This window comes from Chiroxiphia lanceolata, chromosome 4 (assembly GCF_009829145.1).
Source record: "Chiroxiphia lanceolata isolate bChiLan1 chromosome 4, bChiLan1.pri, whole genome shotgun sequence".
Lineage (NCBI taxonomy): Eukaryota > Metazoa > Chordata > Aves > Passeriformes > Pipridae > Chiroxiphia > Chiroxiphia lanceolata.
The window spans coordinates 2,606,323-2,632,570 of record NC_045640.1 but is presented as its reverse complement, the minus strand read 5'-3'; the positions used below and the strand labels follow the sequence as shown (position 1 = coordinate 2,632,570).

The 26,248-nt window shown below is 42.2% G+C and overlaps 1 protein-coding gene across 10 annotated transcripts in view; it reads right to left on the bottom strand.

Moving 5' to 3' along the window:
* Window positions 1–26,248, bottom strand: part of C4H20orf194 (chromosome 4 C20orf194 homolog) — a 74,837-nt gene that overhangs the window by 33,491 nt on the left and 15,098 nt on the right. For all 10 annotated transcript variants that reach the window (XM_032684814.1, XM_032684806.1, XM_032684807.1 and 7 more), the window contains exons 3-20: window positions 25,997–26,116; window positions 23,654–23,778; window positions 20,286–20,382; window positions 19,133–19,239; window positions 15,660–15,737; window positions 12,985–13,083; window positions 11,360–11,415; window positions 10,216–10,351; window positions 8,563–8,644; window positions 7,615–7,651; window positions 4,683–4,770; window positions 4,208–4,284; window positions 3,881–3,925; window positions 3,358–3,403; window positions 2,895–3,006; window positions 2,360–2,430; window positions 1,533–1,583; window positions 665–752 (exon numbers count right to left, since the gene is read on the bottom strand). In XM_032684814.1, the coding sequence (XP_032540705.1) occupies window positions 665–752; window positions 1,533–1,583; window positions 2,360–2,430; window positions 2,895–3,006; window positions 3,358–3,403; window positions 3,881–3,925; window positions 4,208–4,284; window positions 4,683–4,770; window positions 7,615–7,651; window positions 8,563–8,644; window positions 10,216–10,351; window positions 11,360–11,415; window positions 12,985–13,083; window positions 15,660–15,737; window positions 19,133–19,239; window positions 20,286–20,382; window positions 23,654–23,778; window positions 25,997–26,116 (1,515 nt within the window). The remainder of the gene's footprint in view (window positions 1–664; window positions 753–1,532; window positions 1,584–2,359; window positions 2,431–2,894; window positions 3,007–3,357; window positions 3,404–3,880; window positions 3,926–4,207; window positions 4,285–4,682; window positions 4,771–7,614; window positions 7,652–8,562; window positions 8,645–10,215; window positions 10,352–11,359; window positions 11,416–12,984; window positions 13,084–15,659; window positions 15,738–19,132; window positions 19,240–20,285; window positions 20,383–23,653; window positions 23,779–25,996; window positions 26,117–26,248) is intronic.

Here is a 26,248-nt window from a genome sequence, read left to right as displayed (position 1 = left end):
ACTGGATTGAATCTGAGAAGAAACAAGATCAAGCATCTTCCTGTAGCACAGTGAGAACCTGTGCTGGGAAACACTGAATTCCTGAGTGAAAAGAGAAATGGAAAAAGTGGGAACAGCACATCAGCTCTGGGAAGAGCTTTTGGTAGAGGCAAATACAAGGCTGTAAATGAGTTTATAACATCCCCTCCTACATCAGAGGCAGTGTAAAGGTCCATATTTGCCTTCACTTCCAGAGCTGGAAGGACTGTAATGCCAAATTTTTCCAACCTCATGTTCATATAGATACAGAAAAGGTAGGAAATATCTGGCACATCATCTATTAAGGCCAGAAACAGCCATTTTGGGCATGTTTTGAAAAAAAGGTATCTCCCAGGTCTGCAAAGCCTCACTGTCCATCAGGTAAGAGCCTCCAAAGCAAGCCTAGAGGAATCCTCCTTCCAGGATTAGGAGTTTGAAGCAGAGGCTGGGGATAAACAGAACAACAGATGGAATTTAAGAGCAGAGAGATGTAAAGGCAAATGGAAAGAAAGCCTGAGGTGATGGTGTAGTTTGGCTCACCAGAAAATGTGTCTCTTTTGTTTAAAAAACTAAAAAAAAACACCTAAAAAAAGAAAAAAAAAAAGAAAAAAAAACAAGCAAAAAACAACCCCCAAGCACATCTCACCTTCTGCAGGCATGGCCTGTGGATTGCTGGAACAAAGATACACTCCATCCCCTCCAGTGAGTAAAGTGCCCAGGAAAGATTTATCCTCCTGAACAGGAACAAACAAACAGCAACATCACAGGCTGGATCAAGGACCAGGACATTTTCTCACGTGTTTGCTCCAAGAGGGAAGGTTTTTCTTTTAAACAGCATCCATCAGAAGTTCATAAAATGAAGAGTTTTAGCCTGGATCCAGCAGGGCCAGTGGCAGGATGGTTTGGAAAAGCCTTCCCCCCCATTTTGGCTTTGCCAGCAGCTGTGAAGTTCCAAGTCATTGTCACAACCACAGGGCAGAGCTTTTTTTGTTTGCAGTTTGTCAATCCCCTGAGCTACAAGGACAGGACAGGAAAATGAATCTACTTATAATGAACATTCCAGGGAACCGCAAATTCAACCACAAATGTGAAACTCATGTGATTTAAGATGTTCCCAGATTCCAAAGGCCTTTTTCTTTCCGGAGTGTTTTCCTTTAGACATTTAGCAGGCTAATTAAGTTAAAAGAAAGTTTGTATGTAGAGTGGCATTGAGTTGTGGGGGGTTTTGGGAACACATGAGCTCCAGGAGTAATGTTGAGTGAGACTTCCATGAATTTGTAGCTTTATTAGAGCTCTTTTTTGCCCTTGGGGTTTGTCATCCTCTGACAGAAAGAAACCCTCAAACTTTTACACACAATGTACTTTTTATAGGTCAGAGTTTCAAAGAACAGGCAAGCCCTGTAGGAGAGAAATAACACACAAAATAAAAGACAGTTTGGTAGGAACTCAGGTTTTTTGCCCAGTGGTTTATGAAAGTGGAACTTCTTTGGTTTATCAAAAATGTTTCGTTTTACCTTCAACACGTGTTGTGCCTTTTCAGAGAGTTTCACATCACTGTCTTCAACCTGGAGCCAGAAAGAGTTTCCATTTGTATTGTGATTTATATCACAGATAAAGCAAGGCTAATGTTAAATAAAACAAGTTACATAAAGCAAGTCTAATGTCAAATAAAACAAGTTAAATAAAGGCAGTCTAATGCTAAATAAAAAGCATTAAGGAAGTTCTGAGGCAAAAAAGAACCTCAGGTACCAGAGGCAGACAAGCCCAGAGTGCTGCAAAGGCAGTTTTGTGCTCTTAAATACTGTGTTATTATGGGACCAAAATAGTTCCTTCCATTAAATTAAATGCATAACATTCTCCCCAATAAATGCTTTTACAGACTAAAATACTATTGTATGGACAGAAAAGAGTGTAACCCATCCAGTCTTATTTTATACTACTGGTAAATTATGGGGTTGCCAAATGCAGAATGTTGCCCAGCTTTATTAAATTCACTGGAATTCTGTCTCTAACACAGGGTAGCACATTAGAGGGCTGGAATCAGACCTTGCTTCCTGTTGGGGTGATCTAGAGGGCCTCACAATAAACAGAATTTTCCAGAAGTTACCCTCTGTTATACTTGTAACAGTTAAAAATGATTTCAAACTTGTGTTAAGAATGGATCCACAGCCTGTTTCCACCCATTAGTGTTTCACTCCATGTGCAAATTCAAAAATCAGAATAGATTCACATATTAACGTTCTGCTTCAATGCCCAAGTTCTGTATTTTCCCTCATCCATCCATCCTTCCCTAACAAGTGTTCCCTGGTGTATAAAGCCAGGTGAGTGTGTGTGGACTCACCAGCCAGGACGTGAACCTCGGGATTCCTGCAGTCAGGACAACGTGGCTGGTTTCTGGAGTAATGCTGCCATCTGCAGGGAAAAATGTGGAAGCAAAGCAGGACAATCATGGAAAAGACCTCCAAGTTCATCAAATCCGACCTCAGACCTAACACCACCATGCCCACCAAACCATAATTCCACCCCTGTACTTCAGACTGCCCAATAAGTCGCTTTTAAGAGTTGAAATTTCTTTAGGACATATGAAAATGTTCTCATTGCTTTACGGATTTATGAGTGTTTAAGTGAACTCACAACAGCCTAACTCCCAGTTTTCTTGTGCTCTGACAGACACAGAGCTGCTGGACAATTCCAGAGAAAGCCTCATTTATTCTGGTGTTTATGTGGCTTCTTCCTTTGCTCTCCTTCCCACCAAAAGTGCTCCAAACCCATCAGGGGAACAGCAACAACATCCACTGGGATCCCTTGTGGGGAATCCACTGGGATTCCAGTACAGCCAAGCCAAGAGAACGACACTCAGAACTTCAAATATTCACCTTTTTCTTTGACTTGTATCTGTGATGTCAGAAAGGACTCTGAAAACACAACAGATCCCAAACATCCTCTTCCCGTGAGCAAGTCGGGAATGTCAAACACCATCATGGAAGCCTGCAGCAACCCCAGGGTTGGAGGGAAGGGAAGGGAAAGCAGAACTTGAAATATTTCCAGTGAAACAGCGAAATCTGTGTGTTTTAAGCACCCCAAACAACCACTTCTCTACAGTGGTGGAAAGTCTGAGATCATAAACCTTAATTAACGTCAATGTTTTATTCCGATTTCCACGGTCTGACTTAATATTAAACCTGTTGCAGCATCTCTTATATCTCCTCTTACACTGATGTTCACAGAGATGAAGATCTCAACACGCCCCAGAAAACCTGCCACTTGAGCTCTATTTTCTAATAAAACCATACAAATAAAATAAAACCAATAACAATAAATAATGAAGGGCTTCCTCACCGTTTTGATCAAACTCAGGCTGTCCTCGTTATCTAACGGGGTAATTCTAGAACGACAGTGACAATTAAATATTTAGAAGTTAGATCATTTTTAGGGGCTCCAAAGCAGCCAAAAAAAAAAAAAAAAGCTATTTTATTTTAATTTAAAATAAGCTCTTATTTGTGGAGGCCATTTCAATCAGACAGCGTGGGGGTTAAGAAGAACGAGCTTGTGATATCAACCAAGTTAAAAGCAAATTTTAAAAGGGAACTCTTAATGAGCTCATGCTGCTTCTACTCATTAACAGTTAATAAAACTGCTCTGCCCAATTGCTTTTTATTTTTTTTTTAATGTTTTTAGGATTCCACAGAATTACAGATATGAAACCATTCAACCATCTCATCCACAAAAGCCTTTTGCACATCTCGTGTGAAATAATCGAGTGCAACGTTTTCTCAGAGAAGCTCTAAGAGAAGAAAAATAAATTTATCACGGTATTAAAAGCACTAATTGATAACAAGAAGTCTAAGGCAGTGATACAAACCTTCCATGATTGTTCACAGCCTGAATGTGAAAAGCAATTTTGGAGCTGCAGGAAGAGAAATTGCACTGGTGAAACACGTTGTTTAGAATTCTTCTCTACACGTGAAAAATTAACAGGAGTAGATTTGAAGCAAAATAACTGAAGTGATAAAAAAAAGCAGGCAAATGGGATAATTATAACTACTTTAAAAGTCTGAATGTATCATGAAGTGTTTGGTAGCCAGTTTTAAATCAATATTTGGTATATTTTTCCCCAATATATTTGATATATTTGATATTATTCCCCACGGGGACAAGAGATCAATCAAGAGCTGTAGGAAATACCCACCGTAAAGCAGATTTGAGCTGTGTCAAGCAAAGGGTGTCTAGCACAGCCATGAGCACCTGCTCTGCCACCTCCTTTGCCTAAAAAAAGAAAGGAAATAGAGGATGAAATCCCTTTTCCCCACCCACCCTTTTTACAAATCCCAGCAACCACAGGAGCACCCGTGAGATAAACGAGACACTAAACAGGAACACACTGATGCACCAGGCTAAAATTTGTTCTTTCACAGGAAAATTCATGAAAGATGGCAAAATACTGCAGGTGGATAACAGGAACACTCTGAAAGGTGGTTTTTTTAAGCAGAATTCAGGGACTGGTTGGAGGCCACGGGCTGAACTTTGCGTTACGCAGACGAACCACGACATTAATTTTGGGTTTAACGGTTTCTTCTCTGGGTTTAATTTGGGTTTGCATGTCATGGCCCAGCGTGAGCAATCCAAATGAACAACGAGAGAGAGAAGGAGGGGGCTTCATTTACCTTGGATTCAGTGGAAGTTTTAGCATAGCACTCAATGCCAGCAAGCACAGCCTCTACAACAGCAGAATAGATTTGCGACAACAGAGCACTGAAGAGAGAATCAAACACAACATTTACTACACACGGAGAGTTTTCTTCCTCCTCTGCCTAAAGGGGCAGATCTTCCTCTCATTGCACAAACTTCTTAATAAAAAAAGGGGTCCTGGCTCAAATGAGTGCAGAAGTAGGTTTACAATTCAGCTTTTGGTTTGAGAAAATTAAATTAGAGCGAGGGAGTTGCTCGAGTTACAGAATATTTCGGGGAGGTACCTCCTGACACAAATGCAGCCCTGCTCAGGCAAGAATAAAAACATGTTTTCCTGTTGACTTTCACTGCAGTTGTGTTAAGAATCACATCCCATTGTTTTAGGGAGGTCCATTTCAGTGCAATCAGTCTCCTTGGAATCAGCCTTGGAAAGGCAGCACACATGGAGTCCTCCAGATAATCTGGGTCACTGATTGTTTGTCCAACTTCTGAAGGCCATGAAAGGAGCAACAACCTGGCACAGCCAGGCTGGGAGAGCTGGGGGGGTTCCCCTGGAGAAGAGAAGGCTCCAGGGAGAGCTGAGAGCCCCTGGCAGGGCCTAAAGGGGCTCCAGGAGAGCTGGAGAGGGACTGGGGACAAGGTATGGAGGGACAGGACACAGGGAATGGCTTCCTACTGCCAGAGGGCAGGGATAGATGGGATATTGGGAAGGAATTCCTGTCTGTGAGGGTGGTGAGGCCCTGTCCCAGGTTGGGCCGAGAAGCTGTGGCTGCCCCTGGATTCCTGGAAGTGTCCAAGGCCAGGTTGGAGCAACCTGGGCTGGTGGAAGGTGTCCCTGCCCATGGCAAGGGCCTGGAACTCGATCACCTTTAAGGTCCCTTCCAACCCAAACCATTCCAGGATTCCATGACATCCACACCACACCTTAGTCCTGTTCCCTTCTTAAAAGGGAATTGAAAATATTGCCCAGAAATGAACCAGAGTTGGTGAAGCCAAGAGTGACTTTCAGCCATTCCACATTTGCAGCTCCAGAACAACTGGGAAAAAAACCCCACCTGTGCCCAACCAAGAAACATCAGTTCAAAATTCCTGCTGAATTGCAACTAAAAGATGTGCAAATCGACCAAAAAGTCCCACTTGCCCAAATTTTAACTCCTCTCATTACTCCTCTGCCACTGCTTGGTGTCAAGGGAGGGGAGAGGGGGGAGGAAAGAGGAGGATCCAGCATTGAAACCATAGGCAAAGCATTCCTGAGGGATGGGAGAAGAGCACCTGAAGCTCCCAAATGTGGAGGGACCCCAAAATGCACCAAAGCCTGACTTTGATCGTCCCCAATAGCACCAAGTGATTTTAAAATTCAAACTTCCTACCACTTTTTCAGGTTTCTTCCATGTAATTTCATGGACTAAATATGCAGTCAATGTATTTTCAGTGCATCTGGTATGGGAAAAGTGTCTAATTGTTCCTAACTCTGTGACCATTCCTCTTTTCCCTCAGATTCACATAAATATTTGCAAGGAAACACCTCAGTGGGCTGTGCTTTCCATCAATCATCAGCAGTTAATATCAATGTATCAGTATAAATACTTTACTCTTCTTCCCACCTTAAAATTTTAACACTGACAATGCAAAACACAGAATGGCATTTTCTGAAAAAAAATATAAAACTACGAAGTTTACCCCAGTTTATCCTCTGAGGTACAGTCAGTTTATGCATTCCAGCCAAGCTGCAGTCCTGCTTCCTAAATACACCCAAATTTGGGCTGAATGTTGCTTATGAAAATACTGACAAATATAAGAACCAGTTACAGGACTCAACTGCAAAAAAAGGTCCAAAATCATGAGATCAGGTTTGCCAAAAAAGCTAATTATGCTGCTGTTGTTGATTATTTGATCCAACACAGGGATGCTTCCAAAAAAAAAGATATTTCTTATAAAAACACTGCCTTTATCAACTGCTTTCTTTACAGATTCTCTACTCATCTCAGTTAGAAATGTATTTAGAGTCTTTTAGAGGTGGGACAAGTAATGTTTGAGCAGAAAAATTACCTGTTGGAGTTCAGTTTACTAAAAAAAAAGGACAAATCTGCTGCTCAGGGCAGTAATTCCACTTTTATGTCTTTGAGAACAGTATTAAATTATATCAAAATCAACAGTAGCTCAGTATTAAAGTACTGACACATCTTTAATCTCTTGCTAACAGGTCATGCAGGTTTGCAGAAGCAAATCCAGGCTCCTGAAATGATCCCAACTACCAAGGAGGACAAAATCTCCAAGGAAAGGTCTGGTTTGTCGAGAGAGAGAGAGAGCAGGACCAAAGCAGATTTTCCATGTTCCTAAAGCTGGACAGGATCTACCAACACGCAGGACATGGACATGGATAAACACACTTGGATTTGGAGAAGGTTAAAATGCTTTGCAGCTTCCCACCTGAAAAATTAACTCTTATCTGACTTTCTATAGTGAATTCCTTTGCAGGTTTGAGTGTTCCCTGTTGGCATTTCACTCTAAATCTTACACTTAATGAAACTGGTCTGAAAATTACTTTTCTTTTTGTCTGTGGATGATGCTCCCGTTCAGTTTGAGATACTTTCCCCCTTGGTATATAAGCAGTACCTTTAAAAATTATTCAAGTAACTGAAAACAATTTTTTTTATTAAAATTTAGCAACATTTACTAATATTTCCTTTCCTACTTTGCTGCACAGCAGAAGGGATGGTCACAGTAAACTCCTAATTTGCCCACTGAAACCCTCCATGAGCACTCTGCCTTTGAAACCCTCTCACAATCACATTATTCTGAATAAAAATGTGTCTCTGCAAATGCCAACAGCCACCAAAAGCAGGTTTGACCAACTGCCACGAGGTAAAAAGAGAGAAGAGTTAAGGAATAATATAAAGAGCTTACACTTGATCAGCTTCCTTGTGCACCTCATTGTCGTTTCCTGCATGAAAACAAAAAAAAAAGGGTTGGTTGAAGCACTTTGGGGACATTTCTGCTGCACATTTCACGTGGGATTATCCAGGGTTTTCTGTTGCTGCAGTTGGATTGCAGGTTTAGAGCAGAGCAAAGCACAACTTGTGTCAGGGCAGCCAAGACTAAGACCTGAGTCCCCTAAAATCAGCTGCAGGGGGTCAGAACAAGGAGCCCTCTCACCCCATATCCTGTATCCCAACGTGGCCATTCCTGGATGCCCAGGAAAAAGCACAACCACAGCGAATCCATCCTTAATTCCAATGCTCCATCCATCTTCTCTTCAGCTGTTTTCTGAGCTGGTTATGGTTTCAAGATACACGGCAACCCTAAGGACTGACTTTATCCAAGGATTCTTACAGCCACTTAAAACAGGGAAGAAAACGGGCTTTAAAAATTCCACGTGGCTTGTTTTTATTTGGGAAAACAGCTGTTGTAACTCACTGTGTTGGGCCCAAGCCAGATGATAAGGGAAATTTAAACAAAAAAAATTTAAATAAAATATAAAAAAATTAAAAACAGGGTGAAAGAATTTCCTCTGTTCTTTTACAAATCCTCAGTTATCTGAGGATAATAAATAGTTTGAATTACTATATTTTTGGAGACTTTTTTCCTATCAAACTGTAAGGAACATTGACTGAAATATTTGTCTAGTGCTTGGGAAAGGCCTGCATAGTCAGATCTGACAGATTTTCTGTGGAACACTCACCTCTTGACACATTTGACCCATGAAATCTGCTATGCTCCCATGCCCTGGCTACAGAACTACACAATACCTACCACTCCTGTGGCTCAGAAAGGAATCAGAGCCAGTTTTTAATTGCTGCAAATTTAAAAATAATTAAAGAGAGTATCTGCCTCGGCATTTTTTAATGTACTCACCCAGGAAAGGAACGTGACTGGTCCCAAAAAAATAGGTCCTTGAACAAGCCAGAGGTCCCTTGGGAGACACACACTGCACTACCTGGTAGTCAGTATTAATGAGACACAAAGAGACATTAGTAAAGCAAATTGGTGCAATAATGGACAATAAACTAAGTTCCCCTTAAGTCCTCTAAGCACTGACAAACTACAGGAGGTTTACGACACACACGGAACTGGAGTTGGAAAAAGCAAACTTACGTTTTCAAAGGTCTAGTTCACTTTTGACTTGACCTGAATGGTTGAAAGACTTTGGGAAGGAGATGAGCTCTGACTTGGGTTCTCAATTTCCTATGCCAACTGCTCTTTTCATGGAGAGGAAAGTGGGTCAGGTTCCCATAACTATGCTGGTCTTATTTACTATTTTCATGACACCCTATTACAACAGTATCACCTGTACCTGTAAATAAACCACCTTTTTTAAGAACAGCATCAGAATCTGAGGAGAACAGATGGAGCAAGTACATCAGAATAAAACTGTACTCGCACTGGGAAAGGCAGCAAATGGTCTCAATGTTATCAGGGGAAGAAAAGACAAAAGTTGAAAGTGTTTTCAGAGAGAGAGTGTGTTAGAGCAGCAGATGGAGGATGAGGTTTCAGCAGGATGCTACAGAACAATCCTTTCTCAGGCTTTTGATGTGTCCAGAACACCCACGTCCATCCATTCCCTGAGGAAAGTGCACATGGAATGTTGTCACGGACTCATCCCCTCACTCATCCGTCCACTCCACGATGACCTGGACTCAACCACATCCATCTGGACTCGCACCACTGTCGGACACTCCCGGAGCCCCTGGAGGGAGCAGGGAGGTGTCCACACTCTACCTCTCTCCTCCTTCGCTGCCCGTTGCCTTCTGGAGCCACGAGGCCCCTCCAGCCAGAGGATCCCAGTTCCCGGGGGTGGCTCCCCCGGTCACGGCCCCTGCGCCGCCTTCGACCTCATCAAATGTTTACCAACTAAGCTTTTACTTGAAAACGGAAACAAGTTAATCTTTACAACTTCATGGCAACATTCTTGGAACACCCCAGAGTCATTGGAACATTCTTGGAACACCCCAGATTCATTGGAACGTTCTTGGAACACCAACAGAGAGTTTCAGTTTCATCGACACTTTGCTGGGTTTTGTTTCATCGACACAAGCTGGAATTTGGATACGCATAAAAATCTCCTGTCTGTTCACAAAATTCTGTTCTAACATCAAAAAAAAGCAAAGGTGTCTTTTCACTTCTTTCTTAAGGAATCTGATTAAAATCAAATCTGTGTGTCAGGGTTAAACACATCATAGAAGGGTTTCGCTTCAAGAGCAGGACAAACGCCCTCACAAACAGCATTTCCCTCTCCCCCACCCCACACACAAGTGTTTAAAAAGCTGTATTTTTACAGGAAATAAATCATTCATCAGTTCCTGATTAAGCACCCAGTCTTGTAACTTGGAAGAAGAAAGAAAAAGAAAATTTCTTCCTTAAACTAATTGTTAAACTAACATGTTTTTATGTTAAGAAGAATCAGGTGTTTAACTCATAAAAGGTAAGCACAAAAAACACATGAAGAAAAAGAGAAAATCTGCCAAAAAAACCCCTCTAAAATCTCAGGTAACTACTCCAAAGCCTTACCATGTGCTTGGCAGTGCTCCCACCAAGGCCAGTGTTTCGAACAAGGTGTCCTTCTGATGGAAAATTAAAGTTACCAGAGTTCAGGTTTTCCTTGGTGGAGTGGCTGCCAAAGAGGACAAAGGGCTGCCGGCTGGGGCTGGGGAGGAAACAGGGAATCACCACCAAAACACTTGGCAGGGAACTTAAAAACAAATGAAATCAAAGCTTTCAAGCCTGAGGGACCAAGTAGTGAATTTTACCAAGTAGTGAATTTTACCAGGGCTCACAAAGCTTCCCATTGTAAAGACCAAGTTCTAAAAGAAAAAGCTGCTTGCATTGACAAGATGATCATTTGTTTCAAGCACAAGAACAAATCTCAAGGTTGTTCCCAAATGATATTAGAAGGGGGTTTTTTTCCCCCCCTTTTTAAAAGTAAACTGCCTTGAAAAGTGATTATGTTTAAAATTTACCATCTTGAAAAACCCTGAAACGACTGTATTGAAATTAAAAAAACTATTTTGGGTTTAGTTCTGGCTTTGGGCCCAAGACTCAGCTGGAGAGGTCAAGGTTTGTCTTTTCATTATTTCAGGGCAAACACGAAGGGATGCTGCAAACACTGAGGGACACTGGTTTATTCCAAATAAAGAGGAAGCTGCAGAGACATTGAAGTAGCTAAAAAACCTTGATTTAACTCAAAGCAGCAGAACTTTGGGTTTGAAACAGAAGAAAAGCAACCTTCCTCTTTCAATTAAAACTTTGTCATGGAATCACAGAATCACAGCATGGTTTGGGCTGGAAGGGACCTTAAAGCCCATCCAGTGTCCCCTGCCATGGGCAGGGACACCTTCCACAAGCCCAGGTTGTTCCAAACCCCCTCCAACCTGGCCTTGGACACTTCCAGGGATGGAACAGGGAAGAAATGGATCATATCAAATGCACAAGGTGGAGAGTTTCAAACATAATCACATTGTATATTTAAGAACTAAATCCAGTGAAAATTCAGTTTTACCCTTCCAGGAAGTGCCTTTGCATGTTGGTTTTGTTTAATATGAGATGGGATAATACCGAGATGGTCCCAAAAGGAATTATAACTGATGCATTCTGGCATCAGGGATATGGGAATAACACACTGAAGTACTAATTCCCAAGGAATAATGAGTAATACCTGTTATCTGTTATGTGGCTTGAGATCATGCCGTGGCTGAAATAACTTCTGAAGGGCTGTGGAGAATTAAAAAAGGAAAAAAAAACCCAACCAATATTATTATTTTTGTTTAAAAATTAAAATCAAATTTTAAAATTATTATTAAAAAAATTTAACAAGTAACAGGACAGAACAGAAAGCATGATATATCCTCACTATGATTAAGAACAAACCTGAATTTTCTTTCTCAGAGAAAACTCCTGAACCCCCCAAAAACTACTTTCAACCTCTGTAAAAAATCACCATAAAATCACAGAGTCATTTGAGTTGGAAAGGACCTTAAAACCCATCCAGTTCCAATCCCTTGCCTTGGGCAGGGACACCTTCCACTAGTCCAGGTTGCTCAAAAAAAGCAACAAAATGTTTCAAAAGCACCAGTCCTGTGTTTTTTTCACCCAGGCTTGTGTTCCCCTCTGTTATATTTGAGATTTTGATACGTGCAACTCCGAATTGCTAAGCCCTGCACATACCAGAGTCCAGCAAACTCGAAGTTAATCTACCTACAAATATCTGCTGTGCAGCTATAAATCAGCTAAATCGAATTATCAGTGAGCAAACACTCCACTGAATCACCCCAGCAATCCTAAACCACCATACCAGGGATTTTTAAAGTGGGTGGTGACTGAAAAAAACCCAAAGCACAGGTTTTCATAGAATCATAGAATCAGCTGGGTTGGAAGGGACCTCCGAGATCATCCAGTCCAACCCTTGATCCAACCCCGCTGCGGTTCCCAGCCCATGGCACTGATGCCACATCCAGTCTGTCCTTAAACACCTCCAGGGACGGAGAACCCACCCCTTCCCTGGGCAGCTCATTCCAATGGCTGATCATCCTCTCTGGAAAGAAATTCTCCCTGATATCCAACCTAAACTTCCCCTGGCACAGCTGAAGCCCGAGCCCTCTTGTCTTGCTGATGGTTGCCTGGGAAAAGAGACCAACCCCCCCCTGGCTCCCCCCTCCTGTCAGGGAGTTGCAGAGAGTGAGGAGGTCTCCCCTGAGCCTCCTCTTCTCCAGGCTGAACAGCCCCAGCTCCCTCAGCCTCTCCTCACAGCACTTGTGCTCCAGTCCCTTCCCCAGCCTCGTTGCTCTCCTCTGGACCTGCTCCAGCCCCTCAATGTCCTTCCTGAGCTGAGGGCCCAGAACTGGACACAGCACTCCAGGGGTGGCCTCACCAGTGCTGAGTCCAGGGGCAGAATCACTTCCCTGGCCCTGTTGGCCACACTGTTCCTGAGCCAGACCAGGATCCATTGGCCTTCTTGCCCCCCTGGGCACACTCTGGCTCCTGTTCAGCTCCCTGTCCATCCCCACTCCCAGCTCCCTTCCTGTCTGGCTGCTCTCCAGCCCCTCTGGCCCAGCCTGGAGCTGCCGGGGGTTGTTGTGGCCAAAGTGCAGGACCCGGCCCTTGGCCTGGTTGAACCTCATCCCCTTGGAATCAGCCCATGGATCCAGCCTGTCCAGGTCCCTCTGCAGAGCCCTCAAAGGTGAGATGTGGCAGGAAAAAGAAAAAAATAACCCTAATGCTGAATCCTTATTCCTTCTGCACGGCTGTGAGCAGGACTTCCAAGGATTCCTGAAGCAGACCTACCTCCCCTGCCTGGGATTCCGAGAGCTCCAGAATGAAGGGAATTTCGGTGTCAAAATTAGCAAAAAAGTTGGTCCACTGGCGTTCAAAAATCATTAAATCCTGTAAGAAAAACGTTCAGTATTCAATTTCCAAAGAAAGGGAGTCAAAGGTTGATATTTGGCTGGGCAGTACAGAACACAAACTGCCCAGTGAAACAAGAAATACAAGAAAACAAATGTATTTTAAAAGATAAGGACTTTGCTGCTCTTTTTTTGTGGGTTTTTTTTTTTTTTGTGTTTGTTTGGGTTTGGATGTTTGTGGAGAGGGAAAAGGCAGGAGAGGGAGGAGAACCACAGCCCTGCACCACCTGATTTTAACCCAAGGAATTACAGTGCTCTGAGAGAATTCAAAACCCAGATCTCATATTTTCCACAAAACTTCTCCTTGGAGAGATTTAAATTGCAATTTGAAATCAGTCCATGGTTCTGCAGTAATTTCTATCTGACACTAAGGAAGCTCATGGACAGAAAGTGAGGAACAGGGTGAGGAATTTGGGAAGCTCATGGCACAGTCATTTCTGTCCCTGCATTTGTAAAAACAATTGAGGAGTGAAAAAAGGAAGCATCAGTAACACCTCACTAAAGCAGAATAAAAAAGGTAACTTGTTGCATTCAAATTAATTTTAAAAAATCAGAGGATCAATAAAAGGAAATGAGTGTGCAATGGTGATAAAGGAACCTTTAAAATTTTCAATTTTAAAATGGTCTCAAGAATAATTTCAGTCCCTTGTCACTTCCTGACTTGGAAGATGAGACACATCCTGGTTTCAGTATGTGAACCAAAAAAAAATTATAAACACAGAGGAGCTTCAAATGCTCTTTGAGATCACCTGGCTTCATCCTCCCTGAGAAAATTAATCATTTCTAAAGTCACCAACTTCTAGGAAATTAAAGTTGTATGAAAAGTCCATTCGTTAACTGATGTTTTCAGAAAATCTGAAGTCACTTTAACAGCAACTTCTGGGTTTAAAACTTTAAAATAGGATAAATAAGCTTGTTTCAGGGTAGACTTATGAGGTGCAGGAAAAGTCCCAAATATTTATCTCACTTTCATACAGGAAAGGGGAGGTGAAATATCAGAGTGATTACTCAGACTGAGAGCCCTGTAAGCTCTGTGATAATTTTCATTACAGCAGTTGATTAAACAACCAAATGGGTGTAAACTACCAATATTTTATTAATAAGAGATAATTACAGCTGAACTTGCTGCATTTTAAAAGCCTGATTTGCTGCCAAGCTGAAAACTGCTAAAAAATTAACACCAGAATAATATATCCTAATACTCATAAAATATATACATTAATAAATTATAAATACCAGTCCTCATCCACTGCTTTCTCCTCCAGCCCTGAGCATGGCATTAACACCAGGAATCACTTCCCAGTGTTTGGATTTCCCAAAGCACCACGGCAGCCACTGAGTGTCACTGTTACCCACCTAAAGGAGTTACAAAGCATCCTGAAAAGTGCTTTTTTTTTCCCTGGAAGCATAATTTTTTTTCCCCTGGAAGAATGGCTCTGTGTTAAAGTGGATTTTTCTTCCCACTCCTTGCTGCAAAAGGAGGATTAACACACACAAACACCCCGACTTCCTGTACTTTGGACATGAAGGTCACATGTTAGGAAGGTTTTTAGGAGAATTTCAGGCAAAATAAGAAATTCAAGGAATCCAAGGCAAGTTATTTTAGTGTTTTGTAGAGTTTGTGGTGGATTTGAGGGGAGGACAAGGAAAAGGAGGAAGAGGAGGAGATAAAGGAGGAAAAGGAGGAGGAGGAGGGGCAGAAAAAGGAGGAGGGAAAGGAGGAAGAAAAGGAGGAGGAAAAAGAGGAGGAGGAAAGGGAGAAGGAAAGGGAAAAGAAAGAAAGAGAGAATGAAAAGGAGAAGGAAGAAAAGGAGAAGAAGGAAAGGGAGAAGGAAGAAAGAGAGAAGGAAAAGGAAAAGGAGAAGGAAGAAAAGGAGAAGAAGGAAAGGGAGAAGGAAGAAAGAGAGAAGGAAAAGGAAAAGGAGAAGGAGGAAAGGGAGAAGGAGGAAAGGGAGAAGGAGGAAAGGGAGAAGGAAAAAGAGAAGGAGGAAAGGGAGAAGAAAAAGGAGAAGGAGGAAAGGGAGAAGAAAAAGGAGAAGGAGGAAAGGGAGAAGGAGAATGAAAGGGAAAAGGAGGAAAGGGAAAAGGAGGAAAGGGAAAAGGAGGAAAGGGAAAAGGAGGAAAGGGAAAAGGAGGAAAGGGAAAAGGAGGAAAGGGAAAAGGAGGAAAGGGAGAAGGAGGAAAGGGAGAAGGAGGAAAGGGAGACGGAGGAAAGGGAGAAGGAGGAAAGGGAGAAGGAGGAAAGGGAGAAGGAGGAAAAGGAGAAGGAGGAAAAGGAGAAGGAGGAAAAGGAGAAGGAGAAAGAGAAGGAGAAAAGGGAGAAGGAAGAAAAGGAGAAGGAGAAAAAGGAGAAGGAGAAAAAGGAGAAGGAGAAAAAGGAGAAGGAGAAAAAGGAGAAGGAGAAAAAGGAGAAGGAGAAAAAGGAGAAGGAAAAGGAGAAGGAGGAAAAGGAGAAGGATCCTGTAGATTAAGTCCATAAACACTACTAAAACCAAACAAAATCACAACCATTTTGCTCCAGCTCTGAGTTGATTCAGAACATTTCACTGTCTTTACCTCAAAGAGCAAATCCTCCAAGGAAACAGGATCCATTTTGCTGTAGGTCTTCCACAAATCAACGCTGACATCCATCAACTGCAAGAGATTTTAAACACATTGAAAGATTTGAAACACATTTCTGTGAAAAACACCTCAAAAGAAGGGCACAGGTGTAGGTTTAAGCTGCAGTGAGACAGCCTTGGAGCTGCCCTGAGAGCCCTCCTGAACTCTGAATTTAGAAATGTTTTCACACCCCTGGTTACAAAAGAACAGAGCAGACAAAAGTGTTGTGGATCCTGTGACCCCTCATCTCCAGCGAGGGTTTGAAGCCAAGTTTTCTTTGCATCTTTCAAACAGATCATTTCATAAAGTTTGTCAAACTGAGTTAATTGCAAAGAACTGCCTTAGAAAGAACCAAATTTCAGGGTTATTCAACCTACACATGTTCTTGCTCTAAAGGAATGGCAATTTAGGCTAAGCATGTTTAAATTAGCAACACCTTCTTCCAAGTAGTAGGATGATGAATATGAGAACAATATTCAAAAATACACCCTGAAGGGACACTTGTATCTGAATGATTTCTGCATTTACAGGTTTGCCCACTACCCACTTAATTCAAAATGCAGCACCAACTGGGATTTTATTAACCCACTGCTTTACAGCTACTCCAGTTCCTTGTATAATTAGGTCTGTTAATGATGATTTTCTAGGCATCACTTCCATTCACCCACCAGTAAATTACGGAGCCCTGAGCAACTGTGACTTGTATAGAAAGGGAGAAAAAGTCCTTAAAATACTAGAAAAAAATCCTAAATTATCATCCTTACATTATGTTCAAATCTAACAGAACACACAACAGAGGGAAAGTCAGCTTGAGGAGCCAAAAATGCACCAAAACACCCCCCTGTTAATAATGGTAGAAGTATTAATTAATAGATTATTTACAGTATTTTCTGCCTTAGATTGGTTTTCTTCCCCAGCAGTGACACAGAGCAGCTGCCTGACAGAGAACCTCACACAAACACTGAGCTAAAGAGTCAAGAATGGCATTTCCCACTTCAAATCCCCTTTAAGGAGGAAGAAAACAAGAACTGGCTGAACTGCCAGAGCTTCCAGGATTGCTCTTAAAACAGGAGGCCAAGAGTCTTCCCTGCTCCTTTTTAAGTGCTTTAAGGACAGAATCAACTCCCTGGATGAAAGAGGAGAGGTTCTGGCTGGGCCACACCCGTGTCTGCACGTTTTTCCAAAGCCTCCAAGGATTTGTGAAATAAATTGGGGTAATTACAGGGCAATTAAAGAGCCAAACAACTCCTGAATGGACAGACAAATCGTCACTAAGTGATTTCACACGTCAACAAGGGTTGTTGATACTCCTCCACAAGGATTCTCCCCTGTTTGCACTCTGCATTTAATGGTTTTTGGCAGGTTCACACAAGGTGTTACAGCACCTCGGTGGAAATAGGAAAAAAAAACCTGAGGAAAGGTATCAGTGGGAAGAGAAAAGTGCTCAGAAAGACACAGACTCACAGAGCAGATTTCTGAGCAAGTGTGTACAGTTCTCCATGTGATGGGACTTTTAACAATGTACTGTGAATTCTCTGGGGGTTTTCCAGCTGTCACAAGTCAGACAAAGCCTGTTCTGGCTGTAAAAAAGGAGGAGTGACAAGAAAAGCAGGACATCTGCATTGCTGTGGCACAGGCTCAAGAAAAGGAAATAAAAGGCATTTCAAATAAGCACAGAAATGCAAGGAGTAGAATTAATAAATGGGCAAATCAAATGACACCAGTTGCTCAGAGTGGAACAGCAAATCATTATTAAATCCAGGAGTAAAATGATTTTGAGTGCTGCCCTTGTTCAGGGAGCTCTGCTGAGCCAGGAATAGATAATGTCAGGGAGAGAAGCAGATGCATCTCTTGTGTCATAACCAATGGCCCAAGAAATACAGTCACTTCTTATTCTCTCAGCTCATCTCAAAGTGTTGGTCACTAACCAGCTCCTCCTGCTCTGAAGATCTAGAACCCCTCTGGGAAGACCTAGAACCCATCTGGGAAGGTCTAGAAACCATCTGGGACCCATCTGGGAAGATCAAGAACAAATTTCTGAATGTCTGGATCTGGATTAATACTATCCAGATCCCATTTGGGAAGATCTAGAACTCATTTAGGAGGATCTAGAACCCATCTGGGAATACCTAGAACCCATCTAGTAAGATCTGGAACAAGTTTGTGACTGTCTGGATCTGGTTTAGGAGAATCTACATCCCATTCAGAAAGATCCAGACCCCATTTAAGAGTATCTAGAACCTGTTTAGGAAGACCTGTAACCCATTTGGGAAGATCTATAACACATCTAGGAAGATTTATAACCCATGCAGGAAGATCTAGAACCTGTGTGAGATCTAAAACCCACCTAGGAAGGTCTGTAACCCATCCAAGAAGACCAAAAACCCATTTAAGAAGATCTAGAAAAAATTTTGTGAATGTCTGGATCTGATTTAGTACAATCTAGACCCCATTTAGGAAGATCTATAACACATTTAGGAAGACCTATAACCCATCCAGGAAGATCTATAACCCATGTAGGAAGATCTAGAATCTGTGTGAGAAGATCTAAAACCCATCCAAGAAGATCTAGAACCCATCCAAGAAGATCTAGAACCCATTTAATAAGATCTAGACAAAATTGTGACTGTCTGGATCTGGTTTAGGACAATCTACATCCCATTTAGGAAGATCTAGAATGCATTTAAGAAGATCTAAAACCCATCTAGGAAGACCTATAATCCATGTAGGAAGACCTATAACCTATCCAAGAAGATTTATAACACATCCAGGAAGATCTAAAACCCATTTAGGAAGATCTAGAAAAAAAAAATCTGTGAATGTCTGGATCTGGTTTAGTATAATTTAGACCCCATTTAGGAAGATCTAGAATGCATTTAAGAAGATCTAAAACCCATCCAGGAAGACCTATAACCCATGCAGGAAGATCTATAACCCATGCAGGAAGATCTAAAACCCATCCAGGAAGATCTAAAACCTGTGTAAGAAGATCTAAAACCCATCTAGGAAGGTCTGTAACCCATGCAGGAAGATCTAAAACCCATGTAAGAAGATCTAAAACCCACCTAGGAAGGTCTGTAACCCATCTAGAAGTGCCAAAAAAACTGGGTTATTGGTAATGTTGACCCTAGAAGGAAAGGAAAACAGTTCTAAATCACAATAAGGGGTTAGAGAGGGTGACCAAACAATCCTGGTTTATCCAGGACAGGGTGTTGTGGAGCTCAGAACAGTCTCCCACCAGGACTGTGGTGTTTCCTTCCCGGTACATTCAAAACTCAGCTTCACAACATCCCGAAAAACTTCATCCAACTTGGAACCTCCCTTGAGCTGTGAGTCAGGACCAGATGATCTCAGAAGGTACTTTCCAAGTGAGAGAATTCCATGATTAACTCCTGCCTCAGAAAGGGAGTGAAAATGGCAGCACTCACCTCGTATTTCATGGTGAAGAAGCCGTCACCCCCGATCCCCTCCAGAGCAAAGGCCTGAACGATCGGCCACTTCTCCACGATGAACATGTCAAATATCTGCAGGTGACCTGCAAAGGACAGGGAGCACAGGGACATCCCCTCACAAATCCTGGCAGTTCAACTTTCTGGGAGGTCTCACAGTTGGCCTGAATTCGCAGAGGATCTCGATTAACCTGCCTTTGTACAACTGGAAATTATTTAAGTGAAAAGTGGTTTTGATTCTTGAGTAAAACACTGTCACGGAATAACAGAATGGTTTGGGTTGGAAGGGACCTTAAAGATCAGTCCTATCCCCTGCCATGGGCAGGGACACCTCCTACTAGCCCCATCCAACCTGGCCTTGGACACTTCCAGGGATCCAGGGGCAGCCACAGCTTCTCTGCCCAATCTCTGCCAGTGCCTCTCCACCCTCACAGCCAGGAATTTCTTCCATCATCCCCATTTAATTATAATTTTAAGTCAGGGGAGAGAAAAATTATTCACCCTGCACTCCTTGGAGCAGCTGTAAACCACATGAAGTGTGATTGGCACTCTTAAGCTCCACACCTTCTTCAGATCCTGCCTAACACAGAACCCTCGTCCTTCCCCCCTGCCCTGACCCATTAACGACCTTCCAGGCAGTCAGAGCTTATCACCCCTTCCTCAAAGGAAGCAATTGGGAATTAGGAATAAAAAAGGAATGTGAGATCACAGTGCTGAGGCTGCAGGGCTGGCTCCAGAGCCCAAGAGGAAGCCGTGCAGGGCAGCTCTTTCAGCACTAAAAAGGGAAACTCGCACAACGAAACGTTTATTCTTCCCTTAAATAAAGGAGGATTTCTCTGGAGCTCCCATGGGAACAGAGAACTTCTGTAGCAGCACAACACACTCCTCTGAATGCAAATCATTTCTCTGCCTCACACTGTGAGTGTTCCCTCCTTGATCCAGTCCGGGGGCTTCCACTCCTCAGAAATGGAATTCGGCAGAAAAAAAATCCACCTCTGAAGGAAAAAGAGGCTGAAAGAACCTACTGACACACTTATAATGCTTATTTCTTCCCAAAGGCAAGGAAATCTCCATTCCCTGAACTTGGATGTGCAAAGCACTTCAGCTCTGAGGATAAACCAACCCAACCTACCCTGGCAGCTGTAGGGAATCCCGATCCGGCTGCAGTCCCGGACCATGTCCACAAAGCTGGAGATCTTGAATTCCTCTGCGGCTTCTTCGTCTTCATACTGAAAGAAGCCATTTAAAAACCAAGCTGGATTAGGCAAGCCCTGATTTGTTTGGTAGGCAAGTGAATATGTAGCATGTAAACCACTAAAATATCACCTACAACTTCCAGGAGCTAAAGCACCTCTTTTACTCCCTGCATTAGAAATTCCAGCACGGCAGCGACGGCACTGAAGCCAATGGAAATCATCCTTTTGGAAACAGTTCTTTTGAAAAAAAAAAAAAAACTTCAGAGAAAGTTTTTTAATACTGGTAGATGAAGGTATAATTATGTACTTTATTTTCAGCTCTCAGCGAAGATTTTCAGTATCATCCACTGGATTTAAAAAATTAAAGGTATTTTTAGAATGCTGACCCACGTGTCACAAAAAAAATGTGCCACAAAAAACATGGCCCTGAGGAAAAATGATCAGGACACAGAATAAGGAATAGCTGTGGGAGGGAGAGGTGGATTGTAGGAAAAGGAGAGGGAAAGGAGACACCACCATGCAGCACTATGTTGCTGTTTCATGACTGAAGTCACTGAAGACTTCAGCAGACTGAAGGACAAATGTTGTGGCTCAGAAAAGTATAAAAACTACACTGAAGAGACAAATCACACTAAAATCATGCTTATAACAGGAAAAAGATAAACCTGGAAACACACTGGTTTTTATCTGGAAAGGTAACAGTTCAGCAGCAAATCTGGAACCAACTCCTTCAAGAGCCACTTGTTTTCTGGAGCAAGATCAGAAGGCGGTGGTGGTTTGCCTATTTTATTTTATTTATATTTTTATATACAGTGCTCTGAACTTCTTATCAAGGCAAATGACATGATTATGAACTTGTTGTGTGCAGCTCCTGTGAGCTCCAGGGTACACCCAAGACATTTATTTTAAGAACAAGTTCTTTTAAGCCCAGCCTGAATTTAAGATGCAGCCCCAGTTCCTTCTTCAATCCCAGGAAGTCAGATCAAAGTCCCAGCTCAAAGCCAAGCCCCAAACAACTGCCAGTTTCTCAAGGCTCAAAAACACCACTGGAATAAAAACTTGGGAGTTTGGCAGGGTGCTAAAGGCTTGCTCCCAGGTTGCTCTTGCAGGAATAAATTCAGCCAGTTCCATGAAAGGTAAGGCCAAGACAACCCAAAATGTACTGCATCATATTTCACCACTTTATCCTATTTGGCCATTTTGAAAATGGGCATTTTTTAAATATATGAGGATTTTTTTTTCCCTTTAAGGATATTCCCCTGAATTCCTGTGGTCTAGTTGAAAGCAAGTAGGAAGAAAGGAAGGAGAGGCTGCAGGTTTTGTCAGAGCCAGGTAAAGTACTGCTTTATTTATTTCTAAAACCTTTGAGCTTTTTTTGGTTCCATGTTTTAAAAAGCAAGTAAAAGTTATTCCTATCATTAAAAAAAAAAAAACCAAAAAGGCCTTAAAAGCCACAATCCTCCTATAAACAGGATGTACTTAAAGCCTGACACAGCAAGGTTTTGTTTCCCTCTCAGCAGCAATCAGGGAAACAGGCACTCCACATACATTGGGAACGTGGCTGGAAGTGCTCAGCAGTGAAGCAAAACTGCATTTTCAGCTTCAAAAAAAAAAAAATCAAACCTTTAATTCATTCCCACAAATAACAAGGCCCATGGATCACCTTTGTGGTTACATCATTCTTTCCAGGCAGCACTGTGTGATTAAGGTTAGGACTTACCAAGATAAATCATATCAGAGCCTGGCAGCAGATGGAGCTTAAAATGCAATAGCTGAGATTGCAGCTGCACTGGCAACAGGCTGGTGGGAGCTGCTCCACTCCTGATTTCCAAAATACATGTGTTTTACACCAGCAGATTTGCCCTTCCTGCAGGGGTTTTGGCAGCAGGAAAGCCTTACAAGGCCAGGCTTTAGGTTTTGCCACAGCAGGTTTGAACCTGTAGCTCAGTTGTTTGTGTCTTTATCAAGAATTATCCCTCTCTGAAGGGCTGGTGGGACTGTGCTGAGAACAGGCAGCCAGTTTTGGGATCCAGGGACCAGGAAAACACGGGCAAACTGGAGTAAGGGCAGTGGAAGGACACCACGATGATGGAGCCTTTGTCCCAAAAGCTGGGACCTCAGAGCTTCTGCCCCACACCCACCAAAATACTGTTGAGATGGTGGAGCCAAGTTCTCCACAGAGGTCATGACAAAGGGATGATTCAAAACAAGAGAGGTTCAGATTTGGCAAAAGGAAACCCTTTTTCACTGTGAGGACAGTCAGGAAATGGAGCAGACAGCCAAGAGAAGCTCTGCAGGCATCGTCCTTGGTTGTTTTCAACATCCAGCTGCAAGAAAACCCTGAGTAACCTGATCTGATCTCATCACCCACCCTGCCTTAGGCAAGAGGTTGGACAAGATGATGTCTTACAACCAGAATTATTTCCTAATTCCGTGATTAAACCATCAGCCAGCCACATGAAAACACAATTAATTTGTCAGAAGCCCCAACACCTTCAAGCTGGAAGCTCAAGGGAGCAAAAGGTTTCTCTCCTTGATCTTCCTCCTGTTTATTCTTGCACCAGCTTCACTCTGACACTGCAGCTCCAAACCCACTCCCTGGGGATCTCAGTGTCAGTTTAACTTAGAAAAGGAGTTACACAATTAAGGAAGAAGCATTTCCACTCTCAACTGGAATGTAAAGGTCCTTATTCTACACCTGGACAAGCAGTATTTTCGTTTTTAACTCCTCTAACAGTACTTCAATAAACACAGTTTTTCTAGGAAACACCTTCATTTTTAAATGCAAGAAGAAACTTGCACCACTCATGTGGTGCAGTTACTAGTTCTCGAAAGAAAGATTTGAGAGTTGAAATGAAAATACGTAATAAAATTTCTACATTTTTTAATTGCTTTCTAAGCTGATCTTTTCTAATACTCTTAAACTACTGGCAACCAGTGAATTCAAACACTGCCCTGGCAGCAAAAAGGGCTATTGCTGGAAATCTCAGTGTTGACTGTGGTGCTTGATTCAGATTTTGCATTTCTCACAACCCACATGTTTTTCCTCATTAAAAGATCATTGACTCATGTCAAAACAATAGTAATTAGTGGGAGAGGGGAGCCATTTGTCTTCACAAAAAGTACTGACATCATATTCTTCTTGCAAATGATTAATCCCCACTCAGACACCCAGATCACTCCCCTGCTGAGGAGGAAAAGGAAGAAAGACTTCTGGGAGGGATGTCAAAGAAAGTTCCACTTTAAATATCAGTTCATTAACAAGTTCATTAGCGATCCTTGTCTGCACTCATTTGTCACTCACCTCATTTTCAGTGAGACAGTGAAAATGCAGGTTCCTCCAGTGAGCCACATAGGGCAGGAGCTGGTTATAATTCACAGGGTTGCAGTACAGATGAACACTGTCAGGTTTGATTAATATGATTATATCTGCAAGGAGCAGAAGAAAGATGATTGCAGCACCAGGAGTCCCCATACAGGCATAAAAAACCAAAGAGAAAACACTTTTGCATCATGAACCTCATTAAAAGAAAAACTGTTGAACTGCGTGAGTGCACAGGAACTCCTGATTTGTTTGCAACAAGAAAAGGAAACAGTTTGGCTCTGAGTACCACAGCACTTGTTACAGTTCCAGACAACTGTGGGCTTATTCCAAGCTCTTGCACAGCACTTGCATCAGCCTGTCCTTGGAGCAGCCAGGAGTGTTGGGATGAGCCTTCCCAGAGCACTTCCAGAGCTCTGAACTCCAGCTGCTCCTGCCTGATGTCACATCAGCAAGTTGCTCCAGCTCAAAGAGGCCAGCACGGCCTAGGGGGTGCATATCCAAAGTTTCATGCAAATAAGGGAATAATAATCCACCAGCAGGGTGGACTGGCCACCTTCCAAATGTCACAGAGGTGAGCTGGGGAAGGGAAAAAGAGCTCAAGTATTTTAGAGCTGCAGAGGTGTGATCACAGTAATTAATGAGGTGTGCACACACACCAGGACTGAACTAAGGGGTTCTGTTAAAGCTCACAACGTTTGAGGGACTTGTGGAGTGTAAAACACATGAAATATGTCTTCTAATGTTCAAAAATGAGTTAATCATTGGTGTGTTTAAGAACCATTTTCAGGTGTGCAAACACAACTTGAGATTTAATTAATTTTTTTGTTTTCTATCCCACTTTTTCTGCTCCATTTCCCTCCAGGAAGGTTGAAGAGCAGCTAAAAATGTTGAGCAGGTTCCTCACCATCAAGCACCTCCTCAGAAAAGCCTGTCCTCTCCAAATGACCCAACTAAAGGACTCTGGTTAAGTTTACAACATTTAAAGGACTTGTGGAGCATAAAACACATGGAATATATCTTTTAATGTTCAAAAATGAGTTACTCATTGGTGTGTTTAAGAACCATTTTCAGGTGTGCAAACACAACTTGAGATTTAATTAATTTTTTTGTTTTCTTTCTCACTTTTTCTGCTCCATTTCCCTCCAGGAAGGTTGAAGAGCAGCTAAAAATGTTGAGCTGGTTCCTCACCATCAAGTACCTCCTCAGGAAAGCCTGTCCTCTCAAACTGACTCAACTAATGGACTCTGGTTAAGTTTATAACATTTGAAGGACTTGTAGAGTGTAAAACACATGAAATATGTCTTTTAATGTTTAAAAATGAGTTAATCATTGGTGTTTTTAAGAATCACCTTCAGGTGTGCAAACACAACTTGAGATTTAATTAATTTTTTGTTTTCTATGCCACTTTTTCTGCTCTTCTTCCCTCCAGGAAGGTTGAAGAGCAGGTAAAAACGTTGTGCAGGTTCCTCACCATCAAGCACCTCCTCAGGAAAGCCTGTCCCCTCAAACTGACTCAACTAATGGACTCTGGTTAAGTTTACAACATTTAAGGGACTTGTAGAGCATAAAACACATGGAATATATCTTTTAATGTTTAAAAATAAGTTCCTCATTGGTGTTTTTAAGAACCACCTTCAGGTGTACAAACACAACTTGAGATTTAATGACTGTTTTTGTTTTCTATGCTACTTTTTCTGCTCCATTTCCCTCCAGGAAGGTTGAAGAGCAGCTAAAAATGTTGAGCAGGCTCTTCACCATCAAGCACCTCCTCAGGAAAGCCTGTCCCCTCAAAGAGACTCAACTAATGGACTCTGGTTAAGTTTACAACATTTGAGGGACTTGTAGAGCATAAAACACATGGAATATGTCTTTTAATGTTTAAAAATGAGTTAATCATTGGTGTTTTTAAGAACCACCTTCAGGTGTGCAAACACAACTTGAGATTTAATTAATTTTTTGTTTTCTATCCCACTTTTTCTGCTCCATTTCCCTCCAGGAAGGTTGAAGAGCAGCTAAAAATGTTGAGCAGGTTCCTCACCACCAAGCACCTCCTCAGGAAAGCCTGTCCTCTCCAAGTGACTCAACTAATGGACTCTGGTTAAGTTTACAACATTTAGGAGACTTGTGGAGCATAAAACACATGGAATATATCTTTTAATGTTTCAAAACAAGTTCCTCAGCAGTGTTTTTAAGAACCATTTTCAGGTGTACAGACACAACTTGAGATTTAATTAATTTTTTTGTTTTCTATGCCACTTTTTCTGCTCCATTTCCCTCCAGGAAGGTTGAAGAGCAGGTAAAAACGTTGAGCAGGTTCCTCACCATCAAGCACCTCCTCAGGAAAGCCTGTCCTCTCAAAGTCATTGTTGTTCTGGTTGTACAAGCCAAAGAGAAGGTAGTTTGCCAGCTCCCTGCAGCCTTCGTTGTATCGACTGTCTATCCCTGAAAGACCAAAGCCACGGGTCAAATGTTGGGTGAAGTAACACTGCACACCTCAAAAAGCTGTTTTCTTCCCCAATAAGAAACCCCCAAAGCAGGAACATTAATTAACTCAACTCCTTCACGCAGGGAGCA